Source organism: Carcharodon carcharias, chromosome 12 (genome assembly GCF_017639515.1).
Source record: "Carcharodon carcharias isolate sCarCar2 chromosome 12, sCarCar2.pri, whole genome shotgun sequence".
Lineage (NCBI taxonomy): Eukaryota > Metazoa > Chordata > Chondrichthyes > Lamniformes > Lamnidae > Carcharodon > Carcharodon carcharias.
In genome coordinates, this window is record NC_054478.1 from 105,187,308 (window position 1) to 105,208,040 (window position 20,733).

Consider the following 20,733-nt stretch of genomic DNA (forward strand, 5'->3'; position numbering starts at 1 on the left):
AATATCATGAGCAACATGTCAGGGCATATTTGTCGTGTAATCAATATAGAAAATTTCTAGAAAAGTAGTCAACTTACAATACCAGACATCAGGTGATGGTGGCAGCCATCTTTAGCCAGTGTCTTTTCTTGTCTTTACAAAGTTGTTTTTAAACAATTCAGTATATGTTTGGTTAGGTGCTGAAATTACAGATTGATCTCACTCAGTCACAATTCCTATCATCATAACACTGGATACTGGATGGATGTCGGAAAACCACCTTCTCAAAAGGTAATCTTTAACTCCCAGCAGCCACCCATTGAGTCTGGATGTTGGCCTGAAGAGTTGCAACACCGGGGACTCTCAGAGGATGGAGGAAACATGACAGATGCCCAGGAACCAAGCACTGCCTGCAAGATGCACCTCCTGTGGTCATAGGCCAGCTGAACATTTTGTTAGTGGAAGTCTTTTCTGCTCAGGAATCTGGCTGGCCAGTCTGTCGGTGCCTTGATAGCTCCATGTGTACAATTGGTAACCCCCCCGACCTGTGGGAATCCATTGATGGCAGCAAAGACCAATGCCCTCTGTGCCTGTGCAGGCCTATCTCTCTCAAAATGGGTTTAGCCCGCAGGACTCCAGAATAGGGCATCCGTGACTTGTTTGATTATGTGGTGAGCCAAATGCGAGATGTCACCTAGGTCTGTAGCCCTGGATTGACCAGGGAGCATAAACAGTGACCTTGACGCTTGCAGGTAGGAGACTGCCATGGGGGTTGCAAAGTCATTGTGGACCATTGGGGTAAACTTAGGACTTTCTACATTTGAGTATCTGATTACCATGAACATGTAACTTGTAAATAAGCTCCACTTTTAACTACAGAATAGATACTTATGAAAGAAAAGTGATTTTTAAAAAAATGATAAATAAGACAAACCTTCCTTTGGTTGAACAGGAGGACAGCTTTCGTTTCCAATCCTTTTATCTCTCCCATGCAAAAGGTCTTCCTCTGGGGCTGGCCCATTCTCTAAAACATTAGTGACTTTATTGCACCTGTGTTCTTTTTCTACTGCAAATTCAGCAGGCTTTCTGGTCAAAGTGCCCTCATTGCATTTTATATAATTATCAGTATTATGCTTTCTTTGATCAGGCAATTTAAAGCAGACATCCTGTCCCAAATCTGTATCTAGTTCTCTTGATGATTTTGTACCATTGCAGTCCTTTGACTGGGAACTGAGTTGATTTAAAAATCCGACAAACTTCATTCCTTTCTTCGCTAAATCATTCACCTAAAAGTAAATAACACAGAAGTAAAAATTGCATTTTTGTAAATTAAAAAAAAATTCTTGTATTTTTAAAAACTTGTTGGGCAGCAATGTGCATAAGGAGCATATGTGAGGAGGGCAATGGGTAGAAATCACAGGTCACCATCAAGGAATTTCAGGGCGGTGCTCTATTGTTGTGCAGCACTCCCATTGTACTGAACAGTGCCCTAAGGTAATTGTGTGATATGCATCTCCAAGAAGGGGGCTGAGTTTCTTCATGGCTCCTTACTGAATCACTGCCTCCTTAAGAACACCTTTTCTGATCTATCCCTGAAGAAACTGTGTGGTTTGTGTGTTCTGGTACAAGGTATTTCCTAATTAGTCTTTTCCTCTGCTGCAGTCTTATTCTCTGTTCTTCTCTCATTTCCTGAGGGATAGGTCGAGTGGGAAAGAAGTGGGCAGGATGCAAGGAAGGAGTCGGGGGGGAAGGGTGGGCTCATATTTTTGCCAGTGGCCATTCCTATCGGAATTTAGTGTGCATTTTAGAAAGGGTTTGTTCTGGTAAACCTGACAAATGTATTAAACTTACAATGTCCTATATCTGAACAATATACTTCTGCCTCCCAAACAATCAGGAAATGTTGTCACTTTGTTCATGTAAGTGAAGCACTGCTGATCTGGTTACAACTGTGAAAAATACGTCTGTCTAGCCAGTAGTTATTACTGATATGTATGCAGTGGATACATTTCAGATAGGCCATAATATGTGAGAGTGACTCAATTGTAAACACCAAGATTGAAATGTTAAAGTTACCCAGAACAAGCAAAAAGAAAAGATTGGCCCAGATCTTCTGGTCTCCTGATCGTAGGAGACCACCCCTCAAGATGTGCTTCGGGATTCTGCATAAGTCCCAACATAATGACTCTGTAGAAATTGCCTGGGAAGCTTGAACTTCCGATGGGCAATTCCCCTGCTCCCTGGGACCCTCCAATTGGATTAGAATTGTATTAGATTCGGACACTTTAGACAGTTCCCGCTTACTTTCTTGGATAGTTACCTAGAAATTTTAGACAGAAAAATTGTAGGCTAAATCCCGGGTAAATATATAACTGACACCACGACTCACCCCTCAACCCCTTGACTACCCTTGACCTGACTAACCCCGACCACCCGACTCTACTTCCTGACCCCCAGGCTTCCCCCATGACACCCGGACTCCCCCCCACCAACCTGACCGGACTAGCCCCAGTCCTGATAAACCCCGCTGATCCGACCCACCAACTGACCCACCATGCCCAGCTGCTACCCTACTCACCTACCACCTTATCCACTTACCCACTTACTTCACCCACCTACCCACTTCCAGATCTACATGCTCACCTATTCACCCACCCATTCACTAACAACTGAGAAGCTTGGGGCCATTAAAAATTTACCAGAGCCTGGCAGCTAGCGCCGTAAAAACGGTGTGTGGCAAGTAAGTGGGTAGTTTTCTGTCTGATCAGCATTGGACACAGGGTTTCTGACTCTGATCGGAAATTTTGGGCCATTATCTCATTGATCAACTCAAAAAGTATCTATTACTTGTCTATTGTGTACGCACACACACAACTGATTCACCGAAACAGCGTTTATTATTTGCTACGCATGAACTTTGTGGACTCAACTCTGACAGTGACTCAACAGGATTCACTAAGTGAGCATTATGAGAGGGTACCTTGTCTAACAGTCCTTTCACAATATCACTGGAGAGTGTTTGATTGCTTACAGACCATTCTTCAACAACTAGCTTGCAGTGTCTTTGATCTCCTTGTTCTGACTTCTTTATACTGTATCGAAGTAAAATAAACAGAAACCATATAAGAATAATGAATGTTTTTAACTTCATAAGAATTAAGAATTCCTATAGATATTTGGAGGAAACAACTAAATGTTCATGTTAGAATTGATGTAACCATAAAATATTTCAATCCAAGTTAGTTTCTGTTTAGGAATTGTTATTGTGCCATGAAATGGAAGAACAGTTTAAGCATTTTTTTAGTTTTGGATCAGATCAATTTGCTTTTCTCTATACAAAGTATCAAAACAAATAGTTTACTTTTTCCTAGTTACCTATTGTAAACTCAGACTCTTTAGCCTTAAAGTTACACTGTTATAATATTAAAATATTTAAGCGGAATTAAGAGCAAAATAAGTTTAGGGGAGTTGAAATTCCACCAGTCTCTTGTCATAATGCCTGCAGTGGGCTGATGCAACCACTGCAGCATTTTAGCTCCTGTTGGTGGAAATGTACTGCAGGATTACACAAATATATGGCCCGGAATTTGCAGTCGGTGTTGAGAGACTGCACTTGCCATTGACTTAGAGAAAGCTGCCCACAAGGATTTAGCAGGCTCTAGTGCACTGATTTCCTCTATTCCAACATGACTTTGAAACTAGCACCTGAAGAATTATGGCATCCAGCAACAGTGAAGTAATGAAGGAGACTGATCAAGCAATCAGATTGAAAAATTCTCAGACAGTGAATCAGGAAGTTACAATTACATTTCATTTTCCAGAAAGCAAAATAAAGATTAGGATTTATACATGGAGGTTAAGGCAGAAGCTGAAATATAATACATGAATCTTAAAGAATAAAATATTATTTTAAAGTTAATGTAATTTGAAAATGATATCACACTCCATACTTATAAAATTAATTTTTCAGGGACAGCAAAGTTGTTCAAGTGTAATTATGACTTAATACACCACTAAAAATTCAGTTACACTTCATTCAACAAGGATTAACATTTTGAATGATTTTTACAGCAAGGATAATGTGTGAAAAGTTGAAGCTCATGTCAAATCACCGATTTGTGTTGATTTCACATTGGCAAAGACTGTAATAGTACAACCTATGGAAGAATCAGTATCACTGACAGCAAATTCCAGATTTCCACATTTAATTGCATTGGCAGAATTTTTAAGTCAGTGGGCGGGCACGATTGGCGGGCCTGAGATCACCCGGGGAACAGATCGCCAACTGCGATTGGCACCCCCCCCCCACTGCGAATTCATGCTGGCTGGCAATTAACGGCCAGCTGGCGTGAAACACGCGCTGAGAAGCACAGCGTTGCCGGTGTGGAGGCATGAGGGGGGTGGGCGCTGACGTCAATGTGGGCACGGGCCAGCACTGACAGAAAGCTCCCTGAAGACAGAGTGCTGCCTCAGGGAACTGAAGGCCTGAAAAATCAAAAATAAAATTTTGAAAAGCAGAAAAAATATTGTCCAAGGATCCCAATCAAGCACCTGAAAATATACATGATGAAAATGCTGTCCACCGATTTTTATTTTAATTTTATTTCATCATGGAAACCTCATCCCGCCCTTGGATGAGGTTTCATGAAAAATGTAAAGGCCGCCTAGCCAATTCACCTGTCTGCCAACTGTAAGGTTTGGACGGGCAATGTAAAATTAAAGACAATTGCGTCGTTAAGGACCTTAATTGGCCTCTTAATTGTTGGTGGGCGCGCTTCCAACTTTTGCATGCGCCTACCGACTGAAATATCATGCGAGTATGGGATACATTGGGACGCTCACCTGACGTCATTTCGCACAATTTCACACTGGATCGGGTTGGATGTACGCCTGCTTGATCAGCATAAAATTATGCCCCGTGGGTGGATACCAGAAGCTGCTGTCAGTTTTACACAGCAATGATGGTGAGTGCTGATAGTACTGTTGTTATTACAACTGCAAATTCTGAACTGTCAATGTTTTTAAATGGATTCTGGCTGTTCTGTGTGCTGTTAAGCCTACTAAATTAAATTTAGTGCCAACATTTTATTATCTGTCGTACAAATACATGCACACAAAAGGTCCATTGGCCTGTAATATGTATAAAGTGTTTTCTACAGAAATTAGTGCCAGTGACTAAATTGTGGTCACTGTAATCACACCTGTGGCTAGTCAACAATTTCTTTTGGACAATACTGCACTAAATTAGGAAACTGTTTTTGAAATGTTTACTGTATGTTAAAAAAACAAGGCTTTCACCCTTCTCTTGCATTCATGTTACCGACTCTCCATTTCATGCCCCCTTCCCTCTCCATCTCTTTTTTCCCATTCTCCTCATCCCTCCCACTAGCTGGTTTCCTTAGTGCTATAAATAGGCTGCAGCATTACAACCATTTTCAAGATAAATTCCATTAAATTGACAGAGCAATGAAAATGATATAGCAGGTAGAGACTGGCAGAGGGAGCAAAATGGGGATGGGAAGCGGGGTGGAATCACAACTATGAATCCTGAAACCAAAGACGGGAGCAACTGAAAATATCTATAAGGAAATAGCTTGTGGTGGGAACAGGCATAATGGTGGGCAGTGACAAAGAACAGCAGGCAAGCAGTAGAAGTGAATGGTGGTGGGGTGGAAGAAAGTTGCAACAAAAAAGCTATTGTAGTTAAATTCAAATTAAATCTAGTCTTTTAAAAAAATATAGATTTTAAAGATGTACTCCACCCTGGTGAAGCTACAACACAGGAGTCAAACCACATAGCCAGCAAGTGATAGACAGAGCTAAGTGATTCCATAACTAATGGATCAGATCTAAGCTCTGCAGTCCTGTCACATCCTGATGAGAATAGTGGTGGACAATTAAACAACTCACTGGAGGAGGAGCCTCCAAAAATATCCCCATTCCTAATGATGGAGGAGCCCAGCACATCAATGCAAAAGATAAGGATGACGCATTCACAACAATCTTCAGCCAGAAGTGCTGAGTAGATGATCCAACTTGGTCTCCTCCGGAGGACTCCGGCATCACAGATGCCAGTCATCAGCCAACTGGATTCACTCCACATGGTATCAAGAAATGGCTGAAGGTACTGGGTACTGCTAAGGCTATAGGCCCTGACAATATTTTGGCAATAGTACTTAAGACTTGTGCTCCAGAACTTGCTGTGCCCCTAGCCAAGCTGTTCCAGTACAGCCATAACACTGGCAACTTCCCGGCTATGTGGAAAATTGCCCAGGTATCTCCTGTACACAACAAGCAGGACAAATCCAACCCGGCCAATTACCACTCAACAGTATACTCTCGATCATCAGTAAAGTGATGGAAGGGGTCCTCAACAATGCAATCAAGCAGCACTTGCCTAGCAATAATCTGCTCACTGACACTTGGGTTCCACCAGGATCACTCAGCTTCTGACCTCATTACAGCCTTGGTTCAATATGAACAAAAGAGCTAAACTCCAGAAGCGAGGTGAGGGTGACTGCCCTTGACAGCAAGGCCACATTTGACTAAGTGTGGCATCAAGGAACCCTAGCAAAACTGGAGTCAGTGGGAATCAGGAGGAAAACTCTCCGCTGGTTTGAGTCATACCAAGCACAAGGGAAGATGGTTATGGCTGCTGGAGTTCAATCATCTCAGTTCCAGGACATCACTGCAGGAGTTCCTCAGGGTAGTGTCCTAGGCTCAAGCATTTTCAGCTCCTTCATCAGTGACCTTCCTTCTATCATAAGGTCAGAAGTGGGGATGTTTGCTGATGATTGCACAATGTTCAGCACCATTTGCGACTCCTCAGATACTGAAGCAGTCAATGTCCAAATCCAGCAATACCTGGACAATATCCAGGCTTTGGTTGACAAATGGCAAGTAACATTTGTGCCACACAAGTGCCTGGCAATGACCATCTCCAGCAAGAGAGAATCTAAGCATCACTCTTTGACATTCAGTTGGATTACCATCACTGAATCCCCCGCTATCAGCATCCTGGGGTTACTATTGACCAGGAACTGAACTGGACTAGGCACATAAATATGATATCTACAAAGTGTGATGGAATACTTTCCACTTGCCTGGATGAGTGCAGCTCCAACAACACTCGAAGCTTGACACCATCCAGGACAAAGTAGCCCGCTTGATTGGCATCCCTTCCACAAACATTTACTCCCTCCACCACCGACAAACAGTGGCAGTAGTGTGTACCATCGACAAGATGCACTGCAGAAACTCACCAAGGCTACTTAGACAGCTCCTTCCAAACCCACAACCGCTACCATCTAGAAGGACAAGGGCAACAGATACATAGGAACACCGCCACCTGGAAATTCTCCATCCTGACTTGGAAATGTATTGCCGTTCCTTCACTGTTGCTGGGCCAAAATCCTGGAACTCCCTCCCTAACAGCACTGTGGGTGTACCTACAACACAGGGACTGTAGTGGTTCAAGAAGGTGGCTCACCACCACCTCCTGAAGGGCAGTTAGGGATGGGCAATAATTGCTGGCCAAGCCAATGACACTCACATCCTGTAAATGATTAAAAAACAACCTGGAAGTCATGAATTTCCTGAAATACTGCCAGCAAGGTTAGACATTGGAGGTATCAAAGATAAGTCAACAACAGTACCACCAAATTTGGAGACCAAGTATTGCAGCACTTGAGATAAGTAAATTAATTGAAAAGTAATAGAAAATGTGATAGACAGCACAACGGGAATAGTATCGCAAAAGTGTGACTGTGACAGGATACATAACAGCCAAAGGAAGTAAATGTTCACCAACCAGAAATATGTGCATATAGTCTTCTTTTAGTATCTATCTATAATATATTAAAACCATGGCCAGAATTTTATGGTCGGCGTGTGGGCTCAGCGGGAGTGGGTAGGGAAGGTCGGGAAGCCGACCGCTGCCCGCAACCAGCTCCGCACCACACTGCAATTTTACACTGGCGGGCAAATTAAGGCCTGCCCAGTGTCAGACGCAACAGTAGCAACAGCGAGAAGGGGCGGGAGGAGCTCAACGTCCATTGGGTCCAATAGCAACCCGGCAGCTGATTCAAAAGTGGCCGCAGCAGCAGCCATGCGAAGGCTGCCAGTGACTCGGAGGAACCTCGGTATGGAGCACCTAAGTGCAAAACACGGCAGGTGGAGGCAGGTCGGCAGGGCAATTGGTCCTGTGTTTTTCTGATGAGTGTCTCGCTGCCCTCCTGGAGGAGGTGGCAGCATGGAAACAGATCCTTGTCCCCAGGGACGGAGGAAGTAGGCCCCCCACCTCACCAAAAATGCCTGGTGGCATCCAGGGTGAGCTTCCGTGGTGTGGCGAGGCGCACATGGGTGTCACACGCCGGAAGAGTTTCAAAGATCTCCTGAGATCGGGAAGGGTGAGTACCATGTTGGCATAAGTCACTTCGCACAGCAGTTAGGAGCAGCCCACCCATCAGCCCCCCGTCTTGGACCTCAAAAGTCTTAGAGTGTGAGTGGCAAATGTCAACGAGGCAGCATCTGGCCAACAGGTTGAGCCCTGGCTGCTTGGAATGAGTGCCTTGTGGCCCCAGGGTCAAGAATCAGCTGAGTCATGCGAGGACTCCCTCAGGTGGGGTTGGCCAGGCTGCAAAGGCAATGCAGGTACAGGGTGGACTAATCAATGCTCCTCTCTCCTTTCAGGAGAAGACATCCCATAATAATGCCAAGACATTGTGGACTGGCAGAGGACCACGCCACCTACTCACACTAACTTGATATGAGCAGGAGGCCCTGGAGCTGGAGAGGCACCATGCACCTAGGTCAATCGGCAGCGGTGAGTTTGGGGTGCCACAGGGAGGTAAGAGTGCAGTGCACTGAGGTCAAATTGTCTGTAATAGCAACCTTTCCACAGTAGTCTCTGCATTGATGTGAGCCTCGAATACGGAATCCCCATTGATAACGGTAAGACAGGGCACCCTGATCCGGGTGCCAGGCATGCACAGTAACAGTGTAATGACTTCAACTAAAGACATGTCCTTGTTCTTCCTTTCAGGCTCACCCAGCAGCCCACTGGGTTAGGAACCTGAAGACCCACCACTAACCCCAGAGGACAGCAACCATGGAATCGCACCTGCGTCACACTCGTTCAGGCAAGCAGGCACCAGCGCAGATACCAGCATCTTGGTTGGCATTACATCAGCGGCTAGTATCTTGGTGCAAATCGGTGAGAGCACTTCACACTCGCTTGAGGTGCAGGCGGAGGCAGAGAGTGCCCAGGGCGCTGGCAGTTGAAGGACTGTTGGGGACCAGAAACATGCTCAGTTGGTGGTTGATGATGGGCCTCTCGAGTCATCCCTGAGGCAGCAGACACTGGGGAAGTCCAGCAGGGTATGTGGGAGGATCTGGCGGGGATACATGAGGGAATGCATGCCGTGGTCTCCATTGTGGAGCACGATCAGTGCAATGATCCTCATGGCCAAGCGCACTGCCTCCTCCATGGAGAGAGTGACGACTGTCATGGAGAGGTTCCTCCAGGAACTGATTCAGGGCTTCCTGGGGATGTGCTCGGATCTGCAAGCCCTCAGACCAGCAATGACCTCAGGTGGTCACTGTCAATGTGGGAGATGGATTGGGCACCCAGTATCCCAACAAGTGCCCATCCATTAATGGTGAGCAGGGAGATCCAAAGCGGCCTCAAGTTGTCTCTGTGGGCTCCTCTCAGGGCGCTCCAGATGACGGTAGCAGTTCCTCTGCCCCTCTGCCAGTGAGCGTGGCATCCGATGAGGCTGCAGCAACTCGGGAGATGCCGGCCGTGGCACCTGCCGCTCCCTCCCAGTTGGGGCCAGCACAGGCTCCACGGGCTAGAGGACCCCCGCCAAGTTCATCAAGGCCAACAGGACAGCAGAGTGAGCAGGCTGTCTCTAATGCCGGTGCCAGCGAGGGTGGAGCACCTAGACGTAGCACCCTCAAGCAAAAACTTAAAGCACATTAAGCACAACACAGGCTTATCTCTGGTGATATCTTTTCCCCCACTTTTACTTTAAAAGTTATTTGGTGTGATGGATAATACTTTTCAATTTCATTTGTATTATGTATACCAGGCACCACATCATTAAATGTGTTTGTGTTCAACAAGCCGCTGGATGCTTCATTAGTTCTCCAGGTGCAGGGTAACCCATGATGTTATGAGTGACTTGTTTGTCACTGAACTTTACTAAATGGCACATAGTGCATGTTGTTCACCAAGCAAATGTCCCTGTCAGGTATTGAGAATGGAGCCTGCAGCCCTGGCATGTGGTGGTTGTGGTTCCTATTTGGTAGGCTAGCTGAAGGAGCATTGGATCAAAGTGGCCCAGGTGTCCCTGCCTCCCTAGAAGCTGCCCAGGTCAACGTCTATCCCCTCAGTGTTCTCCTGAGCATGCTTATCCTCAGACTCACTACTGGACTCATCATCTGCTGCTAGAGCAGCTGCGTCAACATCTTCTTCCTCCACTGCATCCCACCTTTCCAGTGCCAGATTGTGGAGAGCGCAGCATGCAACCACTATCAGTGACACACGATCTGGGGGGGTATTGCCATGCGCTCCCAAATGGTCCAGGCTTCAGAAGCCTACCTTGAGAAAACCTATGGCTCTCTATCCACCACAGCCCTCGTGGAGGCATGGCTCCTATTGTACCGCTGATCGGCCTCTGTTCTTGGATGTCAGAGAGGCGTCACGAGCCACCTTTTGAGCGGATAGCCCTTGTCACCTACACCCAGCAGCCATCCATCCAGTCGGGCTGGAGTACTGAAGAGCCTCTCCACCTGGGAGTGTCTCAGGATGTAAGCATCATGGGAAATGACTGGGTACCTTGCACAAACTTGCAGAATCAGCATCCTGTGGTCACACACTATCTGCACGTTCATGGAGTGGAAGCCCTTCCTGTTAGCGAAGGCACCGGGCTCACCTGCTGGCGCCTTGATAGCCACGTGTGCAGCCTATTGCACCCTGGATGCGGGGGAAGCCAGCAATGGCTGCGAAGCCTCTGGCTCACTGTGTCTGGCTGGCCTTGTCCATGTGGTAGTGAATGAAAGTCAATGCATACCTGAACAGACCCTCCTTCGGTATTGTGCCTCAGACACATTGAGGTAGCTGCATCGCCACCTGTAAACCCTGGCAGCAGGATAGTGGTGTCTTCTGCAGTGCCTTCCACCTTGGACTTCCTGTTGGCCCTGCACCCTTTGTGCCTGCATCCGTTCTCCCACAGGTGGCTCCCCTGGAGGCTGAATAGGGACACCTGGCCTCCTCCCCCTTTTGGCCTTCTCTTCCTCCTCAGAGGAGGTGCCTCTAGCGGAGACCACAATCCCCATTCCTAGGGTAAGGGAAGGCTGTCTGATACCTGGAAGGACCCAAGTGGTATGACTCCTCTGGAGTCCTGAACTGAAGCCTCTTATTTCTGTCAAAGCAGCTCTGAAGCAAAACGAAGTTGTCCTGTTCACACAAGCAAGCAACAGCAGCAATTTATAAACTAAAGTTCAAACAACTCGCATTAGCAAACCCACTCACCCCGCTTATCCTGCCCGTGGATGAGGTTTTTGAAAATGTGGCCTACCCGCCTGCTGATTGCACCCGTACGATGGCCTGAAAATCGCAGGGGCTACGTAAACTCCGAGACAATTGGTGTCTCAAGGGCCTTAACTGGCCCGTTAATTAATGGCGGGCGCGCCTCTGTGTTTATCGTGCACCCACCTAGTGGAATATCGCGAGGGTGTGTGGTGACGTAGGGACGCATGCCCGACATCATCGCGTGTCATATTATGCTCGGGCATGTCAGGCGTCGCCCACATGCCCAACGTAAAATTCTGGCCCATATGTCCATCAGCACTTCCTATTTACACAAAAACAAAATAAAATATCGTAGATTCTGGAAATCTGAAAAAAATACAGCGTATGACGAAAGCATTTAGCAGGCCAGGCAGTATCTTTGGAGAAAGAAACTGACTTTTCTTGTCAGATAGATTGGTTTTATTCTTTTACATCTGCTCCTGACTTGTTTTAATCCAGCCTAATAGCTTTATCTTGTGCTGCTTCAGCTTTTTTGTGCTGTTTGACAGATGTTCTTGTTTGATGCACCATTCTTCAAACCCTAACCTCAGATGTGACCTGTTTAATTGGCCCCTCTCTTCACTAGGAAAGCATTTACAGAGCTAATTCTTACAGGCCGGGTGATCCTGTCCCCACCACACCCCCACCCTCCAACCTCCAACACAAACATCCTCTGTTGCTTCATCCTGCTGATATGACTTCAAACTCCATCTGTATCTTTGTCCAACTCGAACTACCGACTTACAGCTTTGCATCCGGCTTTGGCCTACTTGGCCAGCTTCTACCAAGTTTATCAAGCGTGGAAGGCTCATAGAGGGCACAGTAGGACTGGAAGTGTGATTAAGATCTTAGGGAGGCAGGAATTGGTTTGAGAAAGGAGGGTAAAAAGAAGCCAGGGGAAGGGGAAAAAGGAGAACAGGGATTATGAGATGACAATAGGAAAGTACATGGTGGAAAAGAGATTTAGGGATAAATGACAAGGCAGAAGGTCAGAAATGAAGGAGAAGCAGATGGATGAAGTGCCATTACTGGCAGGAATCAGTAATTACTGTGACAAATTTACAATGACATAAATTTGCACTTAAGAATTTGTAATGGAAATGTTGGAAGAAGAATACAATGTATGATTCAGAAATTGGAATTAATTACATCTGCATACCCTAGTCCAATCATCACTTGCCCTTGAAACCCACTTCATTTGAAGATTACACTTAATTTTGATTTCCTGTGTGCAACACCATTGATCATCAACTAGTGAATATATATACAGGTAGATTTGCTATGTCCAGTTGTTTTAGTACATGTGACTATATACTGTCCTATTAAACTCAAAATTAATTAAAAGTAAAGATATACTTGTTATATTACCAAGGGAACACAGTATAAAGATGTAAAAACAAAAAAACTGCGGATGCTGGAAATCCAAAACAAAAACAGAATTACCTGGAAAAACTCAGCAGGTCTGGCAGCATCGGCGGAGAAGAAAAGAGTTGACGTTTCGAGTCCTCATGACCCTTCGACAGAACTTGAGTTCGAGTCCAGGAAAGAGCTGAAATATAAGCTGGTTTAAGGTGTGTGTGTGGGGGGCGGAGAGATAGAGAGACAGAGAGGTGGAGGGGGTTGGTGTGGTTGTAGCGACAAACAAGCAGTGATAGAAGCAGATCATCAAAAGATGTCAACAACAATAGTACAATAGAACACATAGGTGTTAAAGATAAAGTTGGTGATATTATCTAAACGAATGTGCTAATTAAGAATGGATGGTAGGGCACTCAAGGTATAGCTCTAGTGGGTTTTTTTTTATTTTATATAATGGAAATAGGTGGGAAAAGGAAAATCTTTATAATTTATTGGGAAAAAAAAAGAGAAGGGGGAAACAGAAAGGGGGTGGGGATGGGGGAGGGGACTCACGACCTAAAGTTGTTGAATTCAATATTCAGTCCGGAAGGCTGTAAAGTCCCTAGTCGGAAGATGAGGTGTTGTTCCTCCAGTTTGCGTTGGGCTTCACTGGAACAATGCAGCAAGCCAAGGACAGACATGTGGGCAAGAGAGCAGGGTGGAGTGTTAAAATGGCAAGCGACAGGGAGGTTTGGGTCATTCTTGCGGACAGACCGCAGGTGTTCTGCAAAGCGGTCGCCCAGTTTACGTTTGGTCTCTCCAATGTAGAGGAGACCACATTGGGAGCAACGAATGCAGTAGACTAAGTTGGGGGAAATGCAAGTGAAATGCTGCTTCACTTGAAAGGAGTGTTTGGGTCCTTGGACGGTGAGGAGAGAGGAAGTGAAGGGGCAGGTGTTGCATCTTTTGCGTGGGCAAGGGGTTGTGCCATAGGAGGGGGTTGAGGAGTAGGGGGTGATGGAGGAGTGGACCAGGGTGTCCCGGAGGGAGCGATCCCTACGGAATGCCGATAAGGGGGGTGAAGGGAAGATGTGTTTGGTAGTGGCATCATGCTGGAGTTGGCGGAAATGGCGGAGGATGATCCTTTGAATGCGGAGGCTGGTGGGGTGATAAGTGAGGACAAGGGGGACCCTATCATGTTTCTGGGAGGGAGGAGAAGGAGTGAGGGCGGATGCGCGGGAGATGGGCCGGACACGGTTGAGGGCCCTGTCAACGACCGTGGGTGGAAAACCTCGGTTAAGGAAGAAGGAGGACATGTCAGAGGAACTGTTTTTGAATGTAGCATCATCGGAACAGATGCGACGGAGGCGAAGGAACTGAGAGAATGGGATGGAGTCCTTACAGGAAGTGGGGTGTGAGGAGCTGTAGTCGAGATAGCTGTGGGTGTCGGTGGGTTTGTAATGGATATTGGTGGACAGTCTATCACCAGAGATTGAGACAGAGAGGTCAAGGAAGGGAAGGGAAGTGTCAGAGATGGACCACGTGAAAATGATGGAGGGGTGGAGATTGGAAGCAAGATTAATAAATTTTTCCAAGTCCTGACGAGAGCATGAAGCAGCACCGAAATAATCATCGATGTACCGGAGAAAGAGTTGTGGAAGGGGGCCGGAGTAGGACTGCAACAAGGAATGTTCCACATACCCCATAAAGAGACAGGCATAGCTGGGGCCCATGCGGGTACCCATAGCCACACCTTTTATTTGGAGGAAGTGAGAGGAGTTGAAGGAGAAATTGTTCAGCGTGAGAACAAGTTCAGCCAGACGGAGGAGAGTAGTGGTGGATGCCCTTATCGGCATTCCGTAGGGATCGCTCCCTCCGGGACACCCTGGTCCACTCCTCCATCACCCCCTACTCCTCAACCCCCTCCTATGGCACAACCCCTTGCCCACGCAAAAGATGCAACACCTGCCCCTTCACTTCCTCTCTCCTCACCGTCCAAGGACCCAAACACTCCTTTCAAGTGAAACAATCCCCATCCACCACTACTCTCCTCCGTCTGGCTGAACTTGTTCTCACGCTGAACAATTTCTCCTTCAACTCCTCTCACTTCCTCCAAATAAAAGGTGTGGCTATGGGTACCCGCATGGGCCCCAGCTATGCCTGTCTCTTTATGGGGTATGTGGAACATTCCTTGTTGCAGTCCTACTCCGGCCCCCTTCCACAACTCTTTCTCCGGTACATCGATGATTATTTCGGTGCTGCTTCATGCTCTCGTCAGGACTTGGAAAAATTTATTAATTTTGCTTCCAATCTCCACCCCTCCATCATTTTCACGTGGTCCATCTCTGACACTTCCCTTCCCTTCCTTGACCTCTCTGTCTCAATCTCTGGTGATAGACTGTCCACCAATATCCATTACAAACCCACCGACACCCACAGCTATCTCGACTACAGCTCCTCACACCCCACTTCCTGTAAGGACTCCATCCCATTCTCTCAGTTCCTTCGCCTCCGTCGCATCTGTTCCGATGATGCTACATTCAAAAACAGTTCCTCTGACATGTCCTCCTTCTTCCTTAACCGAGGTTTTCCACCCACGGTCGTTGACAGGGCCCTCAACCGTGTCCGGCCCATCTCCCGCGCATCCGCCCTCACTCCTTCTCCTCCCTCCCAGAAACATGATAGGGTCCCCCTTGTCCTCACTTATCACCCCACCAGCCTCCGCATTCAAAGGATCATCCTCCGCCATTTCCGCCAACTCCAGCATGATGCCACTACCAAACACATCTTCCCTTCACCCCCCTTATCGGCATTCCGTAGGGATCGCTCCCTCCGGGACACCCTGGTCCACTCCTCCATCACCCCCTACTCCTCAACCCCCTCCTATGGCACAACCCCTTGCCCACGCAAAAGATGCAACACCTGCCCCTTCACTTCCTCTCTCCTCACCGTCCAAGGACCCAAACACTCCTTTCAAGTGAAGCAGCATTTCACTTGCATTTCCCCCAACTTAGTCTACTGCATTCGTTGCTCCCAATGTGGTCTCCTCTACATTGGAGAGACCAAACGTAAACTGGGCGACCGCTTTGCAGAACACCTGCGGTCTGTCCGCAAGAATGACCCAAACCTCCCTGTCGCTTGCCATTTTAACACTCCACCCTGCTCTCTTGCCCACATGTCTGTCCTTGGCTTGCTGCATTGTTCCAGTGAAGCCCAACGCAAACTGGAGGAACAACACCTCATCTTCCGACTAGGGACTTTACAGCCTTCCGGACTGAATATTGAATTCAACAACTTTAGGTCGTGAGTCCCCTCCCCCATCCCCACCCCCTTTCTGTTTCCCCCTTCTCTTTTTTTTTTTCCCAATAAATTATAAAGATTTTCCTTTTCCCACCTATTTCCATTATATAAAATAAAAAAAAAAACCCACTAGAGCTATACCTTGAGTGCCCTACCATCCATTCTTAATTAGCACATTCGTTTAGATAATATCACCAACTTTATCTTTAACACCTATGTGTTCTATTGTACTATTGTTGTTGACATCTTTTGATGATCTGCTTCTATCACTGCTTGTTTGTCGCTACAACCACACCAACCCCCTCCACCTCTCTGTCTCTCTATCTCTCCGCCCCCCACACACACACCTTAAACCAGCTTATATTTCAGCTCTTTCCTGGACTCGAACTCAAGTTCTGTCGAAGGGTCATGAGGACTCGAAACGTCAACTCTTTTCTTCTCCGCCGATGCTGCCAGACCTGCTGAGTTTTTCCAGGTAATACAGTATAAAGATGTCCTGGCCAATTAGTTTTCAAAAAAAATTATTGCCCAAATCTTCTGATATCCAGATCGTCAGAAACGGACATATGATAGAAGATGCACATCAGGACCTGTGGAAATCCTGACACGCAGACATACGTGGGGATTGTCTGGGAAGTTTAAACTTCCGATGAGCAATTCTTCTGCTGCCCAGGACCTTGCGTGAATATCTCTGACTCTGAGTGAGAGTTGGAGACTTGGGACAGATCCGAGATACTTACCTTGATATTTAGCCAGGAAATGTTAGGCAGTTAAACATAGTCTCTAGCACCTGGGTAACTCCACAACTGATCACCCCAAGCAACCTCCTGATCACCTGACTATTCCCCAAACACCTGACTACATCGCCGACCAGACCCAGCTATCCCACCACCCGAATACATCCCTGACCACCTGACCACACCCCCAACCTGACCTGACTACCCCTGACCGTCTGACTACCCACAACCATCCTGACCTGACAATCCATCAACCATCCAACTTTCCACCTGACCACCAGACTTCCTACCCAACTACACCCCCTGACCAACCAACCAGCCCTGACCATGCCACAACCACCCAACAAAGCCCCAGCCCAACTACCCACTCACCCGCCTACCCACCTCATCCATTCACTCATCCAAACTCATTCATTAAAAGACTGTGCCTTTAAATACTTAGCAAAAAATGGCAACTAGTGATGGATTAAGGGGGCGTGTCCTCCCTTCCCACCACCACCCCCTCCCCCCCAACTCTGCTGTGATCCGATGAAATATCCGGGAGGTGCTGCACTGCACATTTCTCCTTCAGCTGTGATCGGAAGATCCTGAAAGAAATGGCCAGTAGTGTCGGGCCAGGAAATTCTTTGCGGGCAGCGGCAATGTGCATAGCACATGGAATTTTAATAAGATTCAGGCCAATGTGGAGTAAGTAATTATAAAACAACCTTCTTCAAATTGAAATGATCAAGGAGAGTATACTGTGAAAGAAATCTTTAAAAAAATACATTATAAATCTATCTGGCAATCTCAAATTTTAAAAGAAATTGCTAACCACAATTAAGTTCTAACAATCACAGCAATTAAATTGTTAAAAAGTCTTCAGAGCTGTCCTCCTGGAATTAGAATTGGATTTCTACTTTTTAGTTTCACTATAATAATAGCTGCTTCAAACAACATGACAATTATTGCAACTATCTAACATGAAGCACTTACATTTTTCAATACAGACCTCTTAATTACGCTTCTCAATTCATGGTTTAACAAAAAAACTTACAGCTATGAATTTAACTTACCCTGATCTCATTTTAGTCAATATAACTCTATAGATGTAACTCAATGGAGATCGTTTCCTTTGCCCCACAGAAAGAATTGTAGGGTGGATGGTGGCAACAACATATCCCTTCCTGTAGTACCCTTCCAATTTAGAATTAAGGTCCAGGAGAGAGGAGATCTTAATAACATCTGGATTTGATGAACCTATAATGTTAGGAACAAAAGACAGAAAAATGAGCATTCGTTAAAGGTGAACACAGCTTAGATTCAGCTTGCATCCTAATTCCTAAAATGTGAAACGTGGATTATTACTTTCCATTTGGGAGAAGCATGTCTCTACACTCACTTAAAATATGTCACACATGTCAATACAAAGTTACTGTTACATTTGTGAAGGAATCTGGTGGTTTGAGGGACCAATGGGGAAGCGTGTGCAAACTGTTGCCTAAGAAGATGACTTGTCGAATGTTCTGTTGGATGCACCTAGCCTGGTTTCCAAGGTTGTATTTTTTTGAGTCAGACTCTAATGGAAAGGGAAACTGAAATTGGCTGAAATCAGATAAAATACAGAAAGCCACCTGAGCACCCATCACCCAGTGGTGCACTGCAAGTATGCTGAAGAAAATAAAGGCTGGATCCAGGAGCTGGTAACAGGGAAATACAATGTTGCTGAAGCTGCTTTGGTTACTCAAAGACATTTACTTGGCCATACAGTGCACAGGGTTGAGAGTTGGGACAAAGGTAATATGGTGGATCTACACCATCAAGACTGTCGTGAGCAAAACTCAGGAGGTTCTGGAGAAGCGTACCATTTTGATGAAGACCGTGCCCATGGAACTCAGGTTGGTTGGGAGCTGCTGTCAGATGAGAATCAGTAGCTAAATCTTTGAAGAAAAGGAGCTGGAATTCTACCCAAGGGAGATTAGAGACTTGAAGGACTTTTGCTAAAATTGGTGTCACGTATGTTGAGTAGACTGCCCAGTATATTTGTGCAATCTATCTTTGTTGTATCTGCTACTTAATGTGTACTTTATAATTAATATTGAGCACAATTTGCTTGTTAATTCATGTTTAATTTATGTTGATTTTGGTTTGATTGTTAAAGTACAAGTTATAAAAGTGAAATCGTGTCCATTGTTTTTTTTCATTAGGGTTGTTCAGTAAATTTGTTTGTTGATCGCCACGGGGATCAGAACAAAGGACACAGTGGCATGTGATGGACAATTATAGAAGAATTCTTAAAAAAAAGGAAGTGGTTGGTGAGTGTAATGAATAGCATACTGTATATAGCAATGAATTTAAGAGTATTTTTACAGATTGATTGATGCAATATTCATGCTAATTTATTGATAATATGGGGCCAAATCTCACTGTGGGCAAAGATTAGTTGGGGCGTTTGGGACACCCACCTGATATTATCAGCAAGTGGCTTAAACTATTTTGATGGCTGGGTCTCACTGAATTTCATTGGTGGTCTGCCCACATATTTCTCGTGATGATGTGTAGCCTATCCACTCAGATGGCAAGATTTCCACTGGGCCCAGCTCCATTTGTAGCGGGATGTCCTTTCACTCTCTAAAAATGTTTGCTGCTACAGGGAGCACTTAGATTTAGTGACACAATGATAGAAGTCCTTGTTGAGCAGGCAGTGGCATGATTTTTATTTGTTCGTGGAATGTGGGAATCATTCCCATTATTAATTGCCCTTGAGATGGCAATGATGAGACTCTTTCTTGAACTGCTACACCGTGTGTGGTGTAGGTATACCCACTGTACTGTTAGGGAGGGAGCTCTTGGATTTTGATCCTGTGACAATGAAGGAATGATGATATATTCCTATGTCAGGATGGTGTGTATCTTGGAGGGGATCTTGCAACTGGGTGGTGTTCCCATCTGTCTGCTGTTCTTGTTCTTCTAGGTGGTGGAGGCTGTGGATTTGGAAGGTGCTGTTGAAGGGCCCTTAGCGAACTACTGCAGTTCATCTTGTAGATGGTCCATACTACAGCTGGGGTATGCCAGTGATAGGGTCAGCACTGCAGAATTCTTGCTGCCACGGTATTTATGGTCCAGTTAAGTTTCTGGTCAATAGTGACCCCCAGGATCCTGATGGTGGGGGATTTGGAGATGGTAATGTTTTTGAATATGAATTGGAAGCGGTTGGATTCCCTTTTCTTGGAGATGGCCATTTCCTGGCACATGTTATGCTATGATCTTGAGGGAGACCACTAACTTATAAAAAGACGTTCAAACTCTCAGTTATTCCCTGAAAGAACTACGCCACTTTTTAAACAGTTACAAAACCAAAGCAAGTCTACTAAATTAACACTATATTTTGTACACCCTTACTATTTGAACCTGAAGATCTTGACAGACCACTTCCTCTTCCGTTCTTAATTCCAACCAAGAGTTCCCCTTTACTTTCCAGGGTCTTGAGGACTCTTTCACTTCTCCTGGGACTAAAGGAAGATGTACCACGGTTCTTAGGAAATCACTTTGACTCTCAGTTTCCCAATCTGGAAACTTAGACTTCCAGAGCTCTCCATCTCTGTGAGGGCTCCACTGCCAATCCCTTCCACTGGTTTTACTAGGCAGATCTGACAATTTTAATTCCTCATGAATTTGAACTTTTCATTCCAAGCATAGGCCCCACTCACAATTCCTGCTAAGTGACTCTAGATCAGGAACATGCCTGGTTCCTACTGGCCTCTATGCTCCTTGTCCTGGCTGCCAGCAGATACACCTCTGCCTTCTCATAGTCTTCCAAGCTAA

The 20,733-nt window shown here is 45.9% G+C and overlaps 1 protein-coding gene across 2 annotated transcripts in view; it reads right to left on the reverse strand.

Annotated features, from left to right (window-relative positions):
* Positions 1-20,733, reverse strand: part of rftn2 (raftlin family member 2) — a 136,938-nt gene that overhangs the window by 70,479 nt on the left and 45,726 nt on the right. For both annotated transcript variants that reach the window (XM_041201471.1, XM_041201472.1), the window contains exons 3-5: positions 17,985-18,168; positions 2,960-3,071; positions 914-1,265 (exon numbers count right to left, since the gene is read on the reverse strand). In XM_041201471.1, coding sequence (XP_041057405.1) covers positions 914-1,265; positions 2,960-3,071; positions 17,985-18,168 — 648 coding nt within the window. The remainder of the gene's footprint in view (positions 1-913; positions 1,266-2,959; positions 3,072-17,984; positions 18,169-20,733) is intronic.